The sequence below is a fragment of the Narcine bancroftii genome, chromosome 6 (assembly GCF_036971445.1).
Source record: "Narcine bancroftii isolate sNarBan1 chromosome 6, sNarBan1.hap1, whole genome shotgun sequence".
NCBI classification, from domain to species: domain Eukaryota; kingdom Metazoa; phylum Chordata; class Chondrichthyes; order Torpediniformes; family Narcinidae; genus Narcine; species Narcine bancroftii.
The window spans coordinates 86416655-86435347 of record NC_091474.1 but is presented as its reverse complement, the minus strand read 5'-3'; the positions used below and the strand labels follow the sequence as shown (position 1 = coordinate 86435347).

General features: G+C 40.4%; 1 protein-coding gene across 8 annotated transcripts in view; it reads right to left on the bottom strand.

The window, feature by feature from the left end:
- LOC138736318 (protein transport protein Sec24C-like) overlaps positions 1-18693 on the bottom strand; it is an 85791-nt gene that overhangs the window by 41768 nt on the left and 25330 nt on the right. For all 8 annotated transcript variants that reach the window (XM_069885628.1, XM_069885625.1, XM_069885621.1 and 5 more), the window contains 11 exons: positions 15692-15830; positions 14323-14438; positions 13249-13373; positions 12576-12767; positions 11498-11591; positions 11093-11209; positions 10203-10373; positions 7300-7396; positions 6459-6604; positions 6038-6176; positions 51-169 (listed from right to left, as the gene is read on the bottom strand). In XM_069885628.1, the coding sequence (XP_069741729.1) occupies positions 51-169; positions 6038-6176; positions 6459-6604; positions 7300-7396; positions 10203-10373; positions 11093-11209; positions 11498-11591; positions 12576-12767; positions 13249-13373; positions 14323-14438; positions 15692-15830 (1455 nt within the window). The remainder of the gene's footprint in view (positions 1-50; positions 170-6037; positions 6177-6458; positions 6605-7299; positions 7397-10202; positions 10374-11092; positions 11210-11497; positions 11592-12575; positions 12768-13248; positions 13374-14322; positions 14439-15691; positions 15831-18693) is intronic.

Sequence of the window (18693 nt, the reverse complement as noted above, 5' to 3'; positions counted from 1 at the left end):
GAATAAAGGCAAGCACAATTACAATAGACTAGAAAAAATAGCCATTTTACCTGTCCAGCAGATGATGGGCTGGCACAATTCTTGCGGTAGCAGGCCAAGATCTGAGCAGACTGATTAATTAAGGTCTCTCGTACAGGCTTTGTGGGGTTGTTCAATACACCACGATAAGCTGTAAACATGACATTTCAAGTATCAGACTAACTACAAGTATAACATGACAGTCTATCAGGTGTGGAATGGAGGGCTTCGAAAATACATATGCTGTACTTAATATGGAATTAGAAAACTCAAAAAAAGATCCTCAAAGTACAAGGACAATAAATGACAATTCATCAAGGCCACGAACTTTCATGTCATTAATAAGTACGAATCTGTTAGCATCGAGAAAGAGGAAAATAAAAAAGGTTAAAGACACTTGCAGGTGAAACAGGACAATTTGCTGTGCAATAGAAATGCAGCAAAAATCAGTAACAGATAAGTGTACTGTACTTAAATGCACATAGAATTAGAAATAAAGTGGATGACCTTGTACAGCTACAGATGAACAGATATGATATTGTGGCCATCACTGAGACATGGCTTAACGATGGATGTGATTGGAAGCTGAATGTCCAAGAGTACACTGTATATAGGAAAGATAGGCAGGTAGGTACAGGGGGTGGTGTGGCCCTGAGGGTAAGCAATGATATTAAAATCACAAGAGAGAAAGGACATAGGATCAGAAAGGTTGAGTTAGGAAATGGCAAGGGTAAAAGGACATTATTAGCAGTTACATATAGGCCCTCAAACAGCACCAGGAAGGTGGACAAGTTATAGCTGGAAATAGGAAATGCTTGTCAGAAGGAAAATGTCAAAATAATTATGGGAGATTTTAACAATGAAAGGGGATTGGGAAAGTATGGCCAGAGGATGGCATTTTGGAGCAGCTTGTTGATAAGCCCACCAGGGGAATCAGTTGTTTTGGATTGGGTGCTGTGTAATGAACCTGAGGTGATTGGGGAATTAAAGGTAATGGAAACCTTAGGAAGCAGTGCCATGATAGGATTGAGTTCAATTTCAAATTTTAAATGAAGTTGATATCAATTGTGTCAATATTTCAGTAGAACAAAGAAAATTACAGTAGTATGAGAGAGGAACTGGCCCAAGTTGACTGGAAAAGTAAGCTAGATGGAGGGACGGCAGAGCAGAATTAGATGATATTTCGACAAAAAATGGAATCAACCTGAGAATTTTTATATGATTTGGAAACCATATATGGATTTCAACACTAAGAGTCCATCCACATAGTCCATAATACCCATTCCTCCCAATTAATATGAACAAGATATAATAATGTTAGGAATATATGAATAGTGAATGATAAATAAATTCAGATGCTCTCTTTTCTTTTTCTTTGGGGGGGGAGAGAGAGCAGGGATAAAAGGAAAAAATATGCATTATCGTTTTTATTATATTGTACAGGTACACAATCCTTTATCCGGAACCCTTGGGGGATAGTGTGTTCCAAATTTCGGATTTTTCCGGATTTCGGAAAGCCCACCCGAATTGTGCTGCCGTATCCACCCCCATCCCCTTTCCAGTCCCTCGGCCGCCTCCCCCAACCGCCGGTCCCTCGGCCGCCTCCCCCAACCGCCGGTCCCTCGGCCGCCTCCCCCAACCGCCGGTCCCTCGGCCGCCTCCCCCAACCGCCGGTCCCTCGGCCGCCTCCCCCAACCGCCGGTCCCTCGGCCGCCTCCCCCAACCGCCGGTCCCTCGGCCGCCTCCCCCAACCGCCGGTCCCTCGGCCGCCTCCCCCAACCGCCGGTCCCTCGGCCGCCTCCCCCAACCGCCGGTCCCTCGGCCGCCTCCCCCAACCGCCGGTCCCTCGGCCGCCTCCCCCAACCGCCGGTCCCTCGGCCGCCTCCCCCAACCGCCGGGCCCTCGGCCGCCTCCCCCAACCGCCGGGCCCTCGGCCGCCTCCCCCAACCGCCGGGCCCTCGGCCGCCTCCCCCAATCGCCGGGCCCTCGGCCGCCTTCCCCAACCGCCGGTCCCTCGGCCGTCTCCCCCAACCGCCGGTCCCTCGGCCCCCTCCCCCAACCGCCGGTCCCTCGGCCGCCTCCCCCAACCGCCGGTCCCTCGGCCGCCTCCCCCAACCGCCGGTCCCTCGGCCGCCTCCCCCAACCGCCGGTCCCTCGGCCGCCTCCCCCAACCGCCGGTCCCTCGGCCGCCTCCCCCAACCGCCGGTCCCTCGGCCGCCTCCCCCAACCGCCGGTCCCTCGGCCGCCTCCCCCAACCGCCGGTCCCTCGGCCGCCTCCCTCAACCGCCAGTCCCTCGGCCACCTCCCCCAACCAGATTTTTAGAGGATCGTGTACCTGTATTGTTATATATATTTATATGTATGTATTGATGCAAATGAAAAATAAAATTTTCAAAAAAAATAAAGAGAGTGCAAGATAGATATATTCCAAGAAAAAAAGAAAATTATGAATAGAAAAATGGCACAATGTGGCTAACAAGAGAGATTAGTGCTAAAGTAAATGAAAAAGGAAGCAAACATTAGTGGAAAAACAGAGGACTGGGAAACTCTCAAAAACTTACAGAAAGATACTAAGAAAGACATTAGGAAAGAAAAGATGAATTATGAAAGGAAGTTGACAAATAGCATACAAAAGGATACTAAGAGTTTTTTTTTTAAATATTAAGAGTAAAATAGAGACATGGGTAAATAGGACAAATTGAAAATGATGCTGGAGAAATTTTAAGGGGTAACAAGGAGATATCAGAGGAATTAAATGGGTATTTTACATCAGCCTTCACTGACTAGCAGTATATCTGATAGTCAGAGGTCTCAGGGATTAGAATTAGGTACAGTCAAGATTACAAGAAAGGAAGTGCTTAGGAAGCTAAAAGGACTGAGGAAAAATTAGTCTCCTGGAGTGGATGAGGTGCATCTATGAATTCTGAAGGAGGTGGCTATAGAGATTGTGGAGACATTGGAAATGATTTTCCAGGAATGAATAGATTTGGCATGGTTCTGGAGTACAGGAAGATCGCAAATGTGGTTGCACTGTTTAAGAAAGGAGAGAGGCATAATAAAAGAAAATTACAGGCCTATTAGTCTGACATCAATAGTTGGAAAGATATTGGAGTTAATCCTCAAGAACGAGGTTATGAACTATCTCGAGATGCATGGCATGATAGATCCAAACCACATGGTTTCATGAATAGAAGATCCTGCCTGACCAACCTAATGGAATTTTTTGAGGTAATCTCAAGTAAGATGAACAAGGGAGAGGCTGTGAATGTTGTGTATTTGGATTTTCAAAAAGCCTTCAATAAGGTGCTGCATAAAGAGGCTGCTTTCATAAGATGAGAACCCAAGGAATTACAATAAATATTAGAATGGGTGGAGCATTGGCTGATAGGCAAAAAGCAAAGGGTGGGAATAAAGGGAACTTGTTCTGGTTGGTTACCAGTTACTAGTGGTGTTCTGCAGGGGTCAGTGTTGGGATCGCTTCTTTTTACAATGTATATAGATTTAGCTTATGGATTAAATGGTTTTGTGGCCAAGTTTGCAGATGACACCAAGATGGGTGGAGGAGCAGGATGTGTTGAAGAAACAAAAAGGTTGCAGAGAGACTTAAACAGTTTAGGAGAGTGGGCAAAGAAATAGCACATGACATACAATGTTGAGAAATGTACAGTTGTACATTTTGGGAGAAAAAAATGAGGTTATTATTTAGATGGGAAGTACATAGGGACTTGGGGGTCCTCATACAGGATACCTTGAAGGTTAACCGCCAGGTTGGATCAGCAGTAAGGAAAGCAAATGCTTTGTTGACATTCTTTTCTAGAGGAATAATGTACAAGAGTAAGGAGGTGTTGATGAGGCTCCGTGGGGCACTGGTGAGACCTCATTTGGAGTACTGTGTGCAGCTTTGGGCCCTTTATCTCGGAAAGGATGTTATGATGTTGGATAAAGTTCAGGGAAGATTTATGAGGATGATTCCTGGAATGTAAGGGCTAACATGTATGGAGCATTTATCAGCTCCTGTACTGTATTCATTGGAGTATGGAAGAATAAGAGGGGATCTCAAAAACATTTTGAATGCTGAAGGATCAAACGGAGTAGATGTGAACAAGATGTTTCTCTTGGTGGTTGAGTCCAGGACAAGAGGAGATGAGGAGAAATTTCTTTAGCCAGAGGGTCATGGATTTATGGAATGGGTTGCCACATACAGCTGTGGAGGCCCGATCACTGGGGAATTTAAGGAGGAGATTGATAGGTATCTAATTCGTCAGGGTATCAAGAGATATGGGGAAAAGGCTGGAAATTGGAACGAGGTGGGAAACTAGTTTAGCTCATGGTAGAGTGGCGGAGCAGACTTGAGAGGCCTTTATCTTGTGATCCTGAGTAAACATGGGAAATCATCCTTTTCATATTTTGAAAATTTGTGATCCTGGAAACAAGATCAAAAATTACTGTAAGAAATAAAATACAAGGTTTGATAGGATTTTTTTAAAACATATTTGAAGCCTTTCACTTACACAACAAAAAACAAAATTCAGATGAACTAATATGCATGCTAAAATCCATATCAGTAACAGAAGAAAATATGCCTGAAGCTGTATGACAACTCGTCACAAGAATCTACGAGATCATTTTTATCATCCTTAAATCTAAAGGCAATTTAATATTGCGCTGCACGTCGAGGGAACCAGATGAACGATCAACAGGGCTGTGTGGGCTGGATTGATGTGGAGTACGTTTGAATAGGTTGGCACAATATTGTGGGCTGATGGACTGGTACTGTGCCATGTCTAGAACGTAGAACTATACCACATATCTACCATACATCCAGACTGTGGTTTTTTGAAAAAATACAATCTTTTCCCAACTCTTTCTGAACCATCAATAATCCTGTGACAATAAGTTGCATGCGACTCGAGACACATTACGGAAAGCATCTCTATTCACCACTATCTCTGTACAAGGAAACATGAGCTTGCAGTAAAGGCAGCAACTCAAAACCAACTTTCTAAGTAAACATCATTAGCTGGAGAACAAGACCAATAAAATCACCCCACCCCCAAAATTCCACAAATCTCTTGGATTCTCTGTAGGACTTATTTGTGATCTAATTAAAAATACACATGAAAATGAATGTAAGAATGGTTAAGCTTTGCATGAACATTGGGTATCTGAAACCAGATATTGGCCTTTTATTTTGCTGAATGGTTCTATTACTGACTGCAGTATCAGTTTTCTTCTCTTTTCTCTCGTCATTTTCACTTCTCCTCTTCTGCAAATTTCAAACAGGAGCTAAATTCTGTGGTACCTGGGTATCTTTAAATCAGTGGTGTCCAAACTTTTTCAGGCTGCTGTTCCCCGTTGGCTCCCAGGCCAAATCCCTAGTACCCCCTCCCCCCACCCCCCCACACACATGTATATACAACAAATACACACCTCTTTCTTGGTATTAGGTCTACTGCAAATCTAACACGATAAACAAGTGTTATGTATTTCACAAATAAAACTTATAATAAACCAATTTACAGTTGCCTTCCCGAGTGGTCCCATACCCAGCCAGTCGCCGGCAAGGCACCATCCCCAGGGAATCACCCCACCCCTTCCTCACCTGACAGATAGCGCACGATAACCGTTGAGGGCTGAGTTCACCAGAAACATTCAGACCATCCCCTTGGATCTTTCCACTGTCCTCGGAGGGGGGGGGTTAGCACCACCACTTTGGAATGACTGCTTTAGATAACACAGTCAGCATTATTCAGCTGTGTAGTCAGTTTGGGGAGAAGGATAGAACTGCCTAACCTCACAAAGTCCATTCTATCTTCATACAAGATGGATGCAAATTACCTTGACAGAAATGAGGACCTGAACCCTCCTCCCCATAACCTCAAAATAACAAAACAACAACAGCTCACCGAGATACACAAAGTCATATCACTTTTCAAGACTCGGTTAAGGAAATAGTGGTGAACATATGAAGACAATTTTTGTATTAAACAAGAGAGAATGTAAGCCACAGCGTACATACCGAGTTTTACAAAAAAGTTGATGAGTGTGTCAGTCTCACAGTTTCTGTACAGGTCAGCAAGCTGAGTACAACAATTAAGGGAAAGGTTGTGTATACGTAACCTTCTCTGTCCGCTGCAACTGGTGTAGAGTAAAGCGCACTGCAGGGAGAAAGGAAAATATACTGAACAAATGCATTCATACAAAGTTCAACAGAAACCAACATATATTTGTAGGAAATGCAACAAGTAGACCCATGTAACAAATGTGAACTGGGCAGAGAATTTGTTGAAATACAAAAATGCAGACTAGCAGTTCAAAGGCTTCTTGTGTCTCTTCTCCAACATCCCAAAGTACCTCACCAATTCATTACTTTTTAAATGCTACAATTAAAAAAAATTAAAACTTAAAGTGACAAAGTCACAACACCTGAATTTTCTCACCTGAATTTGAGCTCCGCTATCTTCATTCAATTTATCATCATGTTTGAACTCTACAGTGATAGTTTTATCACAGTCTAATGCAGCCAACTCCACGTCAGTTGTGTTACTCATGTAGAAGGAGCCAAAGAAATCAGTTGCTCGAATTCCTGAAATAAACACACACTTTATCTCTGCATGAAACATTTAGAAATAAAAGGTTTTGCAATACTTCACAGGTAAACTTAAATACTACATCTGCAGATCAAAATTTATTGCTTGATTTAAAAAAAACTAGTACATCCCCTACAGCGTGTAGTGCCACAGGCTTCAAAAAGAATTGTTTTTACTAGTTACGAGCCATCCAAGTATTGAATAAAGCATAACCAAATTTTTCAATGAGTAAATAAACATTTAACATATGTTTATGTTAAAACAGCACTAGATACTTTTTTTTAAACCAGCATCTTATTAAGATACAAATCAATTTTATTATTTATCTTGATGCAAGTGCCTTTAGGTTAACACAACAGAAATGTGCAGTCACAAACAGCTTGCATCATCAGCACTTTGCAGATTAGTGCTCTCTGTTGACTAACGTTTTATTTTCCAAATCATGCAATCTCCTCTTATTTACTCATTAACGAGTCTAACTATCCTAACCTAGCAAGGGCATTACAAATAAAAACAATGCCACGTTTCAGTACTGCATGCAAGTGATTGAGGATAACAGAAAGCTTGGGAAACAGTTTATGTGCAGAGGTTGAAGATTGTTCAAAAGTCTGCATGGACTAACACCTCTGCACATGATCGTTTAAAAATATACCACCGACAATCAAAGATATCAGTTCGTGAACAAACATACCTGTACTTGTGCGTACCCTCATTACTGCATCAAACCCAATCACCTTTCGAACATCCCTGTGCAGATCATTTAAGAAACGTTCGCCATCTGCTTGTGCCTGGTTGAAAAAACGCTGCATTAAATATCTCCACAATTAAGAAAATGCTAATTGTTTTGCTTTTTCAAAGTTCAGTTCATATAGTTAGTTCAGAATAAAATACTTGACAATTAGCTTCCTAAAATAAAATGTTAGGTGTTCGGAACCTCAATGGATTGGAAAATTTGAAGCATGTTTCAACGGAGCAGAAATCAGAAATTGATTAACACATTCAGGGATTAAAAAGCTTGAAAAACTAAAAATTTAACTTCCACAATATTGAGAGCCATGCATTATTTGAGTTCTTTCCTGAATTATTGCTTTTATCATGACTAATCAAATCAATAATTTAACATTCAAAGACCAAAAGAATTAGATTTTAAATTTAGACATACAGCAGAGAAACAGGGCCACAAGTCCATGCTGCCCAATTATACCCAATTATCGTACAACCCCCAGTAATTTTTGAACAGTGGGAAGAAACTGGAGCCTCCAGGGAAAACTCTCGCAGACGTGGGGAGAACGTACAAACTCCTTAAAGATCGCACGGGATTCAAACCCAAATCCCAATTGCTGGTGCTGTAACAGCATTGCACTAAATGGTATGCTAACTGTACTACCCTAAATTATGTGATAAAACATCTTAATGGTGGGTCGACAATGTTTAGGCAGTCTATTAGAACAGACCAATCATTTGAAGAGAAATGAAAGAATGTACAATCAAAAGTGGCAGAGCTAAATTTAAGCAAGCAACATTAAATTGACCAATTTCCAGTTGTAAACACAGGAATTGGGTTATTAATGTATTTGAAGTGGAAACTGGGAATACTGATTGTCAATTCAAGCCCTGAATTCCCAGTAAGTTCATTCTAAAAAATCTCAGAATTACATCAGTGAAGTGCATTGAACAAGGAAATAAGAATAGAGCACAGAAACAGTGGCTTTTCCCAGCAATCTCCTAATTAAACAAAAAAGGCAGCACTGCCGGATCCGCTGCAATGGCAGTGCTGCTACTGGTGTCGACCCCCCACAAAGCAACAAAAGGATTCACAGGAATCCACCATAGGGTTATACCATCCAGTCCAACTACCAATGGCTCTGTACAGGCTGTAAACAGCCTGTTAAAAGGAGCCAACAGTGGTTTATTTTAAAATCCTGCGACCGCAGGGTCTGGGCCCAAAATGGCAGTGCCTTTGATCAGCAGCTTTGAGGGGTTGCAGACTCCATGGAAGCTGAAGAATCCCCAGGCAGTGGATTTTTGGCGACTTGAGGTGAGGAACCCACGCAAGCTGAGGCAACTGCAGTCATAGGACTCACACCAGGCAGTGGACTGAAGGGGTACCAGGTATTGGAACCAAGATGAAAGGGTACTGAAGGCTTCCTAATTGCATTGGAGGTTTGGATCTGGAGCTCTAGTTGCCGATGGTTTGGACTGGAGAGCATTCTGGCTGATTGCTTCACTGCCTGGTATGGAGGCACCAACTCTCAGGATAAGAAAAAAACTCGAGGTTTGTTAACTCAGCCTGTGACATCACAGGCACCAGACTTCACTCCATCTACATGAGGCAGGGTCTTAAAATAGCAGCCTCTATCCTCAAAGTTCCCCACCACCCAGGCCACGCCCTCTTCACTCTTCTAGCCTCAGAAAAAAGGTACAGGAGCTGAAAGACGAACACTCAGCGGCACAAGGACAGCTTCTTCCCCGCTGCCATCAGATTCCTGAATAATCAATGAACCAAAGACATTTTTTCATCCTCTACTATTTTTATATTATTGCACTTTTTTTATAGTAATGTGATGAAATGGTTATAATCTGAATCTTTGCTCTATGATGCTGGTGCTACAAAACACTGAATTTCATGACTTGTTCATGACAATAAATTCTGAATCAAGAGTCTGTGTGGCTGCAGGAGATCTGGAGGCAAATCCTCGGTGACTGGAGGGACTCTTGCTTCTCCTTCTCGGACTTAAGGAAGCAACTGGCAATTTCTGCTGATGGAGAATCTGTCTGCCTTATGATAGTCTAAAGCAAATTTTATTAAATATTACACATGACAATAAAGGAATCTTGACTCTGAATTCTTCTATCAATATCAGCTCTTGGATGCTGGAAGATGACATGGTCAAGGCCAGAATGTTATGATTGATACAAATTTCATTCAGACAGGAAAAGATTCCAACCACACGAAACAATTATTTTTGCTCAGTTTTCCATACTCAAGCGTTCCCTCTTCATGGGCTCCTCAATAACCACGATTATGGCTTGAAGCTTTCTCGCCTGCACACATATACACACCAAGAGACCAAGCAAAAATAATTTGATACCTGTAACATTATTTAAGTACACAACAGCAATTTGTGAAGTAATTAAGAACCATCAGAAGAAAAACCTTAATAGGAATCAGGGTTTGAACTAATATTCAATTCTCCTCTGGTGTAACAATTTTGGAAAGAATGTGTAATATCAACTCACGTTATTTGAAGTGGAAACTGCTCCCAGATGCTTCACCCAGTTCAAATGTAGCCAAGGAATCTAGACTCCTCATGCACAACAGATCTGCATTGTCTCCAGATACATTTTTGACTCAAATGCAAATAAAAATCATACTTTCTGCTGTAATTTATTCAAAATCATGTACCTCAACACATCAACTTTCAAGAAGTTATCTATTAATAGGAGCAAAATTCACTTGAGATGTGACAAATTCAATTTTCTCATAAAAAGCAAAGGTTGAAAAGTTTGATATTTATGCATTGGTGGAGCTATATCAATGTTGTTCAGAGTTGCAAGATTCTTATGCAGCCATAATAATCTGACAAACATTACCTGGAAGTATGTGTACTTGTAAATGGAACCACCAGTATGATAAGTAACCAATCCTAAGGTTGCTACATCGACATACTGATTGGGGAAAAGGAAGAGATCCACACAGCAGCCATGTGCCACACACTCCTTGGCCAGATTATTGTAAAAGCTGGTCTGAGGTTGGAACAGAACCTGTAATAAATAAATGCCCACAGTTAACAAAAAAATTCTGTTGATGTTGGAAATTGAAAAAAAATGCTGCAGTCAGATGGTTTCTGTTGGGAGTTAACGTTTCAAATTGAACATTTGGAGATCATGTAAAATCCAAAAGATAAAAGGCCCAAAGAGAACAAAAATATTTGTCAATCAGATTAGCGGTAGAAACGATCAAAGGACAAAAGATGGTGAGAGAGAGCTCTGGAGGATTAAAAGAAGAATAATCTAATAAATGACCAAAAAAATATTGATTGAATGTTAGAAATCCAATAAGAATGCAAGAAATTTCAATTATCTGCGAATTATTGTTCTCAATGTTCAGACTGCCATGTGCCAAATCAGATGGTGAGGTACTGTTCAATTTTGTTAGTACTGTTGAAATCAGAGTGGGACTGAGGTTGATCAGTTTCCTGCCATACATGTAAACAGATCTTTATAATTTTAGACTCGATGAAATTAAATAAATGTGAAACCTGTCACACATCAAACTAAATTGGTTTACAATACTTCAGGGACATTTGAACTCTAGAAAAACACCCACTCCGTGTTACAGCGATAGATACAGGAAGTAAACATAGCATTTGTTGCATTAGATGTATCCAGAGAAAAAATATTCTAAGAAATTATTCAGAAAACACATCCTTTTCAAATACAACAGCCTCAGAAATAAATGAACATCAACAATGGAAGCCTACCTTTTCTTTGTCTGTATTGACAAGCTTCTTGTCATCTCTGTTCTTTAGCTTTCCAGGTGCTTCAGCAAGAGGCAGGGTTGAATGGAATATGAACAATTTGCCAGCACATTCAGCTGCCTGCAAGCAGAAATCGTGTCAGTGCCTTCGCAATGGAAAAAAAAAAGGCAGGGCAGAACTCAACAAAAACAAACAGAACTCATGATTGAAATTGAATCTACTCTCCCTACTGACAGCAAAATAACTTCTCCAACAAAATGCAATTTTGGATGCCCAAGGTTAATTCCAATCATTGCTATCCTGCTTCAGTAACACAATCTAAAGCCTTGTTCCTCTATTTATTCAACACAAATTGATAAAAACAAGTTGCAAATTCAAAGTTGACATGGATATAGAAGGAATATTTACCTTAAGGGCTTCCAGCCCAGCCTGAATGACAGGTCCAAAAACGGTCTCAGTTTCTCTGGTATCAGCAAACATCTCAGGGATCTGATCTAACAAACTAAAAAACAAGACTGCCATCAATGTTATTTTAAACTGAGCAGCAAGACTGCAATTCAATGACATGAACTGCATTATGGGGCATTCAACAGGTAAATTTTCAATTTTAAATTAATTTTTTTCAAAATGCAGACATACAGCGTGATAACAGGCCATTTTGTCCCACAAGTCTGTGCCACCCAATTTACATCCAATTCACCTACAGCTCCGGTACTTTTTGAACGGTGGGAGGAAACCAGAGATCCCAGGGAAACCCACAAACACGGGGAAAACATACAAACTCCTTACAGACAGCACGGGATTTGAACTCAGGTCCTGATCACTGGTGCTGTAAAGGCATTGAGCTGACCACTACACTTACTGTGTTGCCTTTAACATTCAGATTTAACCAAAGATGGGATTGACTTAAACTATACAAATAAAAAGACAGGTTCTTGAATTTTTAAGGTGCAATGCACAAGTTTCCCATTGGTGTGCAAGAACCTGGCTTTGGTTCAGCAATCCAAAAGCCACAAATTCAAACCCTATAATGACGTTATGAAACCAGACTCAATAGTTTTGACCAAAAGATATTTGAAACCAAGACAACTAAAACTCTGATTTCCTATTCACTTTGGAGGATTGGCCTATTCACAAATGCCACCATAATTCAAATGGCAGAGCAGACTCAATGGACCAAATGGCCTAATTCTGTTCTGACATCTTACAATCTTGTAACCAAGAGCTGTATCAGTACTGCAACCTGCAGTACTGATATTTAGGTACCTCATTTCTGATATTTGATAACTCAGGCTCCAACAATTACCCCTACACCGGTAGAAATAAGCACAGAACTTAAAGTTCACAGGGCAGTGAAATGATGAGTGACCACCTTTAAAACTTCACATGAACAATACACATCAGGATACATTAGTGTATCAATTATGCAGCAAGTGGAACTTTCTAATATGACACTATACTATTCCTTAGTGGATGGATTTCTCACCTGTTTATCACTGCCCGTGACTCGATCACGTTGACAAGGAATCCATCAAGCAAGGGTACAAACATGTCAGCTACATCAGACACCACCATCATTTGTGGCTGAGCCAAGGTGCTCTTAACATTATAAAAATGCAAAACTTTGTTATATGTTACAAAGCCAACCCTTATTGCTGATTCTTCTGTATTGCCCTCCCTGGAAAAGAAATGACAGGTTCAAAAACTAATTATTTCTTAGTATCAGGTATGAAATTGCAACAGCATCAAGTAAAATGCCTTAAATTGAGTTCTCTATATCCACAACCACAAACATAATGGCAATATGGAGGAGATTTTAACAAAAGGGAAAAGAGAAGTGTGATATAGTGAATGGTTGCTTTTAAGATTGGAGAGAAATGTGGTATTGCGTTAGGCAAACTTTAATATATATTTATAGGACCACAGCAAACAGACTTTGGAGATATAGAGATTTATGGTTCCAGGGTTAACAGATTTAAGTTATGTAGAGGAAATAGTGGGATTTCTCCCTTTGAAGATGTTTAATGTTTTTCCTTTTACATATGGGAAGTATGGAAGGAATTGGAACTTTTTTCAGCTGGTAATACTTGATGAGAAGATTGTTGAGAATCAATAGATTTAGTTATTTCTTTTATGCCAGTACAGAAAAATGTTCTCACCTTGGAAGGAAATCTAACAGAGATTTAAGCTCCTCACACAACAGGTGAACCAGCCCACTCTTCATTGCATTGTAGGATACATCAATCATAAAGATGAAAGCAGGTGGATTAGGAAATTTATTGCTCTGTAAAAGTAAAAGTTTGTAAGTTGCAATTGATCTATTTCGGCAAAACCCTTGGCATCAACCAAGGCACTGCCTAAGCTTTGCAACTGTCTAGGCACACTACAAGCTGGGGAACTGGAGTACATCACATACAATAAAAGCAATTCAACAGTAATAATAACTATGAAACGGTTGCAAAATTCCACTGAAACTATTACCAAAGTTTTCTGAAGATGCAATCATGAAGAAGGCTCACCAGCAGCTTTATTTCAATAAGGGTTTGAGGAAATTTGGTATGTCACCAAAGACTTGCGCAAATTTTTTTTTTTTCAGGTGTACCATGGAGAGCCTTCTCATTGGTTGCATTACTCATTGGTATTGATGAGCCAATACACAGGACAGGAACAGGCTGCAGGGAGTTGTGAACTTGGCCAATGCCATCATGGATCTTCAGTCCATTAAACATATTTTTAAGAGGCGATGCCTCAAGAAAGCAGCTTCTATCATCAAGGACCCTCACCACCCAAGTCATGCCCTTTTCTCACTGTTACCATCAGGAAGGAGGTACAGGAGCCTGAAAACATATACTCAATGTTACAAAAACAGCTTCTTTCTCTCTTAATGGGCAAAGAACCTATGAATACAACCTTATTTTCTTTCCTCTTTTTTGCAATTAAAAAAAATCTTAATTACAGAATTGTAATTTATAGTAATTTTGCACCTCGTTCTGCACAATACTGCTGCCACAAAACAAATTGTGTAACAAATGTTCGCGACAATAAACCCAATTCTGATTCTTAAAGTAACCCCGCTGGATTTCCCCAATTTTTATCTCGAAAAAAATTGGAAAGAATTATAAAACACTTAGTCTCGGCCTCCTCACGTCCATAAATGTACCCTCAGCATTTAGAAAGGGTTGGCAATTTTAAGTATACACAAGCTGAAGTAGGAAACCACATATATGAAATACCTTGCAATAGTCTACAGTAGCTAAAAACTCATAGGAACCAAGCGACAGTTCTGGTCGATCATAGTAGTCCATTCGCTTGCCAGTGTGATCCAAATGTTGGAAATAGTGAGGCAGTACTAAGGAAGGAGAAATAGTAGTTAAAATGTGGTTCCCAGAAATACTGGGAAGATGAGGTAGGGAGCTGGACAAGCAATCATAAAAGCTTAAAAAAGCTTAAAATGTTAACCATTAAAAATTTATAACCTCTACTTAAAAGTGATGCAGTTAACACAGTGCTATTACAGCGCCAGTGACCTGGGTTAGAATCCAGCGCTGTCTGAAGGAGTTTGCACATTCTCCCAGCATCTGCGTGGGTTTCCTCTGGCTCCTCCAGTTTCATACCATGTGCCAAAGACAAACAGAGCTTGGAGCTTATTTGGGTGGCACGGGCTCGTGAGCCGGAAGAGCCTGTTACTGTACTAGATCTCCAAAATTAAAATTAAAAACCTTGAAGTATTAACAGAAGCTACATTTTTAAGAGCCAAAATAATCCTGAAGATCAAGTAGTCAAGAATTTGCAGAGCTGGGGTTGCTAAACATCAAAGGCTGTTCCTGATAAGTTTCCAAACATGCCCTGAAGAGGACTAATTCCAGGACTGCCAAATGAAGTATGCAGGGCAGAGGCAGGTGAAAAGTAGAGAACATAATCTCTGACATTCAGAAATGATAATTATCATAAAACCATAGAATATTGCAGCACAGAAACAGGTCTCTTCAGCCCTTCTAGTCTGTGCTGAACCACTTTTTTTTGCCTAGTCATACTGACCTGCACCCAGTCCACAACCCTCCTTACCTCTCCCATCCATATACCTGTCCAGTTCCCTCTTAAAATTTAAAATTGAGCCCACATTCAACACTTCAGCTGGAAGCACATTCCACACCCCCACCACTCTCTATGTGAAGAAGTTCCCCCTAAACTTTTCCCCTTTCACCCTTCACCCATGTCCTCTGGTTTGCATTTCACCTGGCATCAGTGGAAAAAGCCTACCGACATTTACTCTGCCTATCACCATCTTCAATACCTCCATCAAATCTCCCCTCATTCTTCTACACTTCAGGGAATAAAGTCCCAACCTCTTTAACCTTTCCCTGTAACTCAATTCCTGAAATTCGGGTGTCATCCTAGAAAATCTTCTCTGCACTCTTTCTATCCTATTGATCTCTTTCCTGCAGGTAAGTGACTGAAACTGCACACACAACTCCAAATTCAGGGTGCTTTATGAACAATTGTGAACTTGACCTTGCTGTTTAGTTCCATTTCATGTTAATGTTAAATGAAGGATAAATAATTACCAAAAAAACTTTCATTCTCATAGAACTTGAGGGTTACCTTCAGTGACACAACAGCAGAATGCACACTGGAATCTTCGTCCTCCTTCAATAAATTGCATATATGGACACATGTAGGCCTTGCACCTGTTGCACCTTATTGGACCAGTCTCTCCATGATCTACAATAAAGGGGTGTGCCTGCAATTAGGAAGATGAAAAAAAGATCAATACAGTTCCACAATTTCATAAATTTATAAAAAGTATATAGAGTCCTTGTAGAAAAATATACATCATCCTGGAAATAATTCACAATGGATTAGATAAAATCTTTATAGCACCAATTAAAAAGTCCTTATTTTTGCAGCAACTTTAACATCCATTTTACCCCTTCCTCACCAACCTCCATTCCCCCCACCAAATACAGTAAATTATCTGTGAACTATACCTGCTTGATAAATTGGCAAGGTATCCAACTTGCAGGCAATCATGTAATGAGATTATTAATTCAAATTGTGTTTAGGTGTAAATGCTGGTCTGAAAACCGGGTAACAGCAGGATTTGGGCCCTAAGAAGTGTTTGCAACCCAAACCCACAGTGTTCTGGGAGAAGATCAAAGAGAGTAGGCAGGCACAAGCAGAACAGTCACTAACCTGTCTCAGTGACTCAGTGAATGAATCTGAACAATGTGCCCAGCTTTGCTCACCTCAGTGGTTTGGGGAAAGACCGGGGCGGGGGGGGGGGGGGGGGGGGGGGGGGGGGGGAGAAGGGACTTAAAGTCACAGTAAATTTGGATACAAAATGAGCTTAGTGGTTGCAGGCAGAAAGGGCTAGTGGAGGGCTGCTTTCCAGACTAGAGACCTATAACTAGTAGCATACCACAGGGATTGGTGCAAAATCCCTTATTTATCATATTAATTAATGATATGGAAGCTATTAAAACTGATGGTCTCTGGGAAATTGAAGGTATTTTAAATTTGCAACTGGAAAAGTAGGCAAAGGAATAGCTGATGGAATCTAACTCGGACAAGTACTAAGTGATGCAGTATGGGAAGTTAAACCATGCCAAGATTTACAAAGGGAATGGCAGCATCCCAAGGAATGCACAGATTTAAGCTGAGAGGGAAACCATTAAAGTATATTTGGGAACATATGGTGGGCATATGGAACAAGCTACCAGAGCTGGAGAAGACAAGTAAAATCTCCACATTTAAAAGACTTTTGGATAGTAACGTGGATAGAGAAGGTTTAAAATGGATGTGGGCTCCATGCAGGCAAATGGAATCTGTATGGTCAAGCATTTTGGTCAGCATAGGAAAATTGGGCTCAGGCCCATTTTATTCTATGAATCTGACATTGCTACAAAACTGCATCTACAAGCAATGATTCACCTTATACTAAAAGCAAACAATGAACTAAAGAGTTCTACATTTTCAAACCAAGACAACATTAACATAGGACATGTGGAGCATGTCTACATCTATTTGTGCTACTTGACCTCCCCCCCGCCCCACTTCCAAACTTGTAAAATACAAAGTTCAGATCCCTTCACTAGGATTAGCTCAACACGGAGGTGAAAAGGCAAAACAGAATGAAACTTCTTCAAACTCCAGGAACAAATGATGAAGAGCACTATTTTTCCAAGCCTGATTGCTTACATTCCAGACTATGATAAACCCAGAAGGATTTGCAATCAAATCTGTAAATTTCAGAAACTCAATTGAAAGTGATTACACCTGGTACAGAGAAGTGCAAAATCCACCACAAAATCCCCTTGTAATAAAGATCACATTGAACTCAACTTGAAAACGTTATTTTTATAAAGGATATTCAATTACTGAATCAGCTTCATTGAACCTTAAAGCAGTTAAGAACCAACACCCAAACACTACCTTTCACCAAAAGGTAACTTGAACTTGGCTGGATAATTAATTTTATATTGCAGGGATAAATTCCCATGACAACACAGGAAGCAATACACCCGAGAGGGAAATATCATGCTTAGCTTCGATAAAACAAGTGACACTTTTCTAACAGTTTTTGTCTCAGGTGTCACATAATAATTGCAAAGTGATTGAAAATATGAACTATGGGGTTTCCAACCACGATAACCTACTTTTACATAACTCTAATTCAGGTTTCCGATTTGGGATTTTTTTTTTAAATTTGAGTTTTGCCTCAAATCCGAAAGTGGAAAAATGCAAGTTGCACTGATTATGTGTATGATTTGTATCTCAAAAGAGCACGATACAAGAATTTTAAAAATCCAAACTGAAGTGCCTGATCAAGTCACTTCAGCTTGGTATCACTTACAGCTTTTGGATTTATTTCATCAGTTGTAGCAGGCAAAATGGAACCTCATCACAAAGATCTTCTACAAATAGGACTTTTCAGCGTTGAAGACTAAACAATTTGTTGCTGGACTGATGTTCCATGAGCGAAGACTCAAATAAATGTTGACGTTTTGTGGTAACTTGCCTCAAGGAAACCAATTTTTCATAAAATCAACATGGTCTAATTTGTCATGCGTCAAAAATTTTATGGAACAGAAAGCCAAATTTCAAGTGCATATAGAGACAAAAGATTTTTCAATCCCCACATATGTCCTGTGAAACAACTTAATCAAAATGGATGACTGACAACAACCCATAAATATACAAATGACTATTTAAATTATGAGGTGATAGACCCCACTTTCAGTTTTGATCAATTTCCTTTCTCCGTTATCTTGCTTCAGATATTGACTCCATTGGAAAATTATTTCCCACATGCCAGCTACTCCCTTGAAAGTCAGCCATGAAGCCAGCCAACATCTGCACAGAATGGTCACTCTCCAACCAGAGCTCGCGCAACTGCAAAAATCTGCAGGCAGACACCATAATAACATTCAGTAGTTGCTCAGTAAATCTCAGATTCTTGTCCTCTGAGAAGTCCATTATACATTTTGGCCTTCTTCACATATGTACAGTACATGTCAAACTGGGCTATTTACCCAAACTGATTTTTCTTTTTGCTGCTTTTATTTATATGTAATGAAGGCAAAAATGGCTCTTCCTCTACCAGA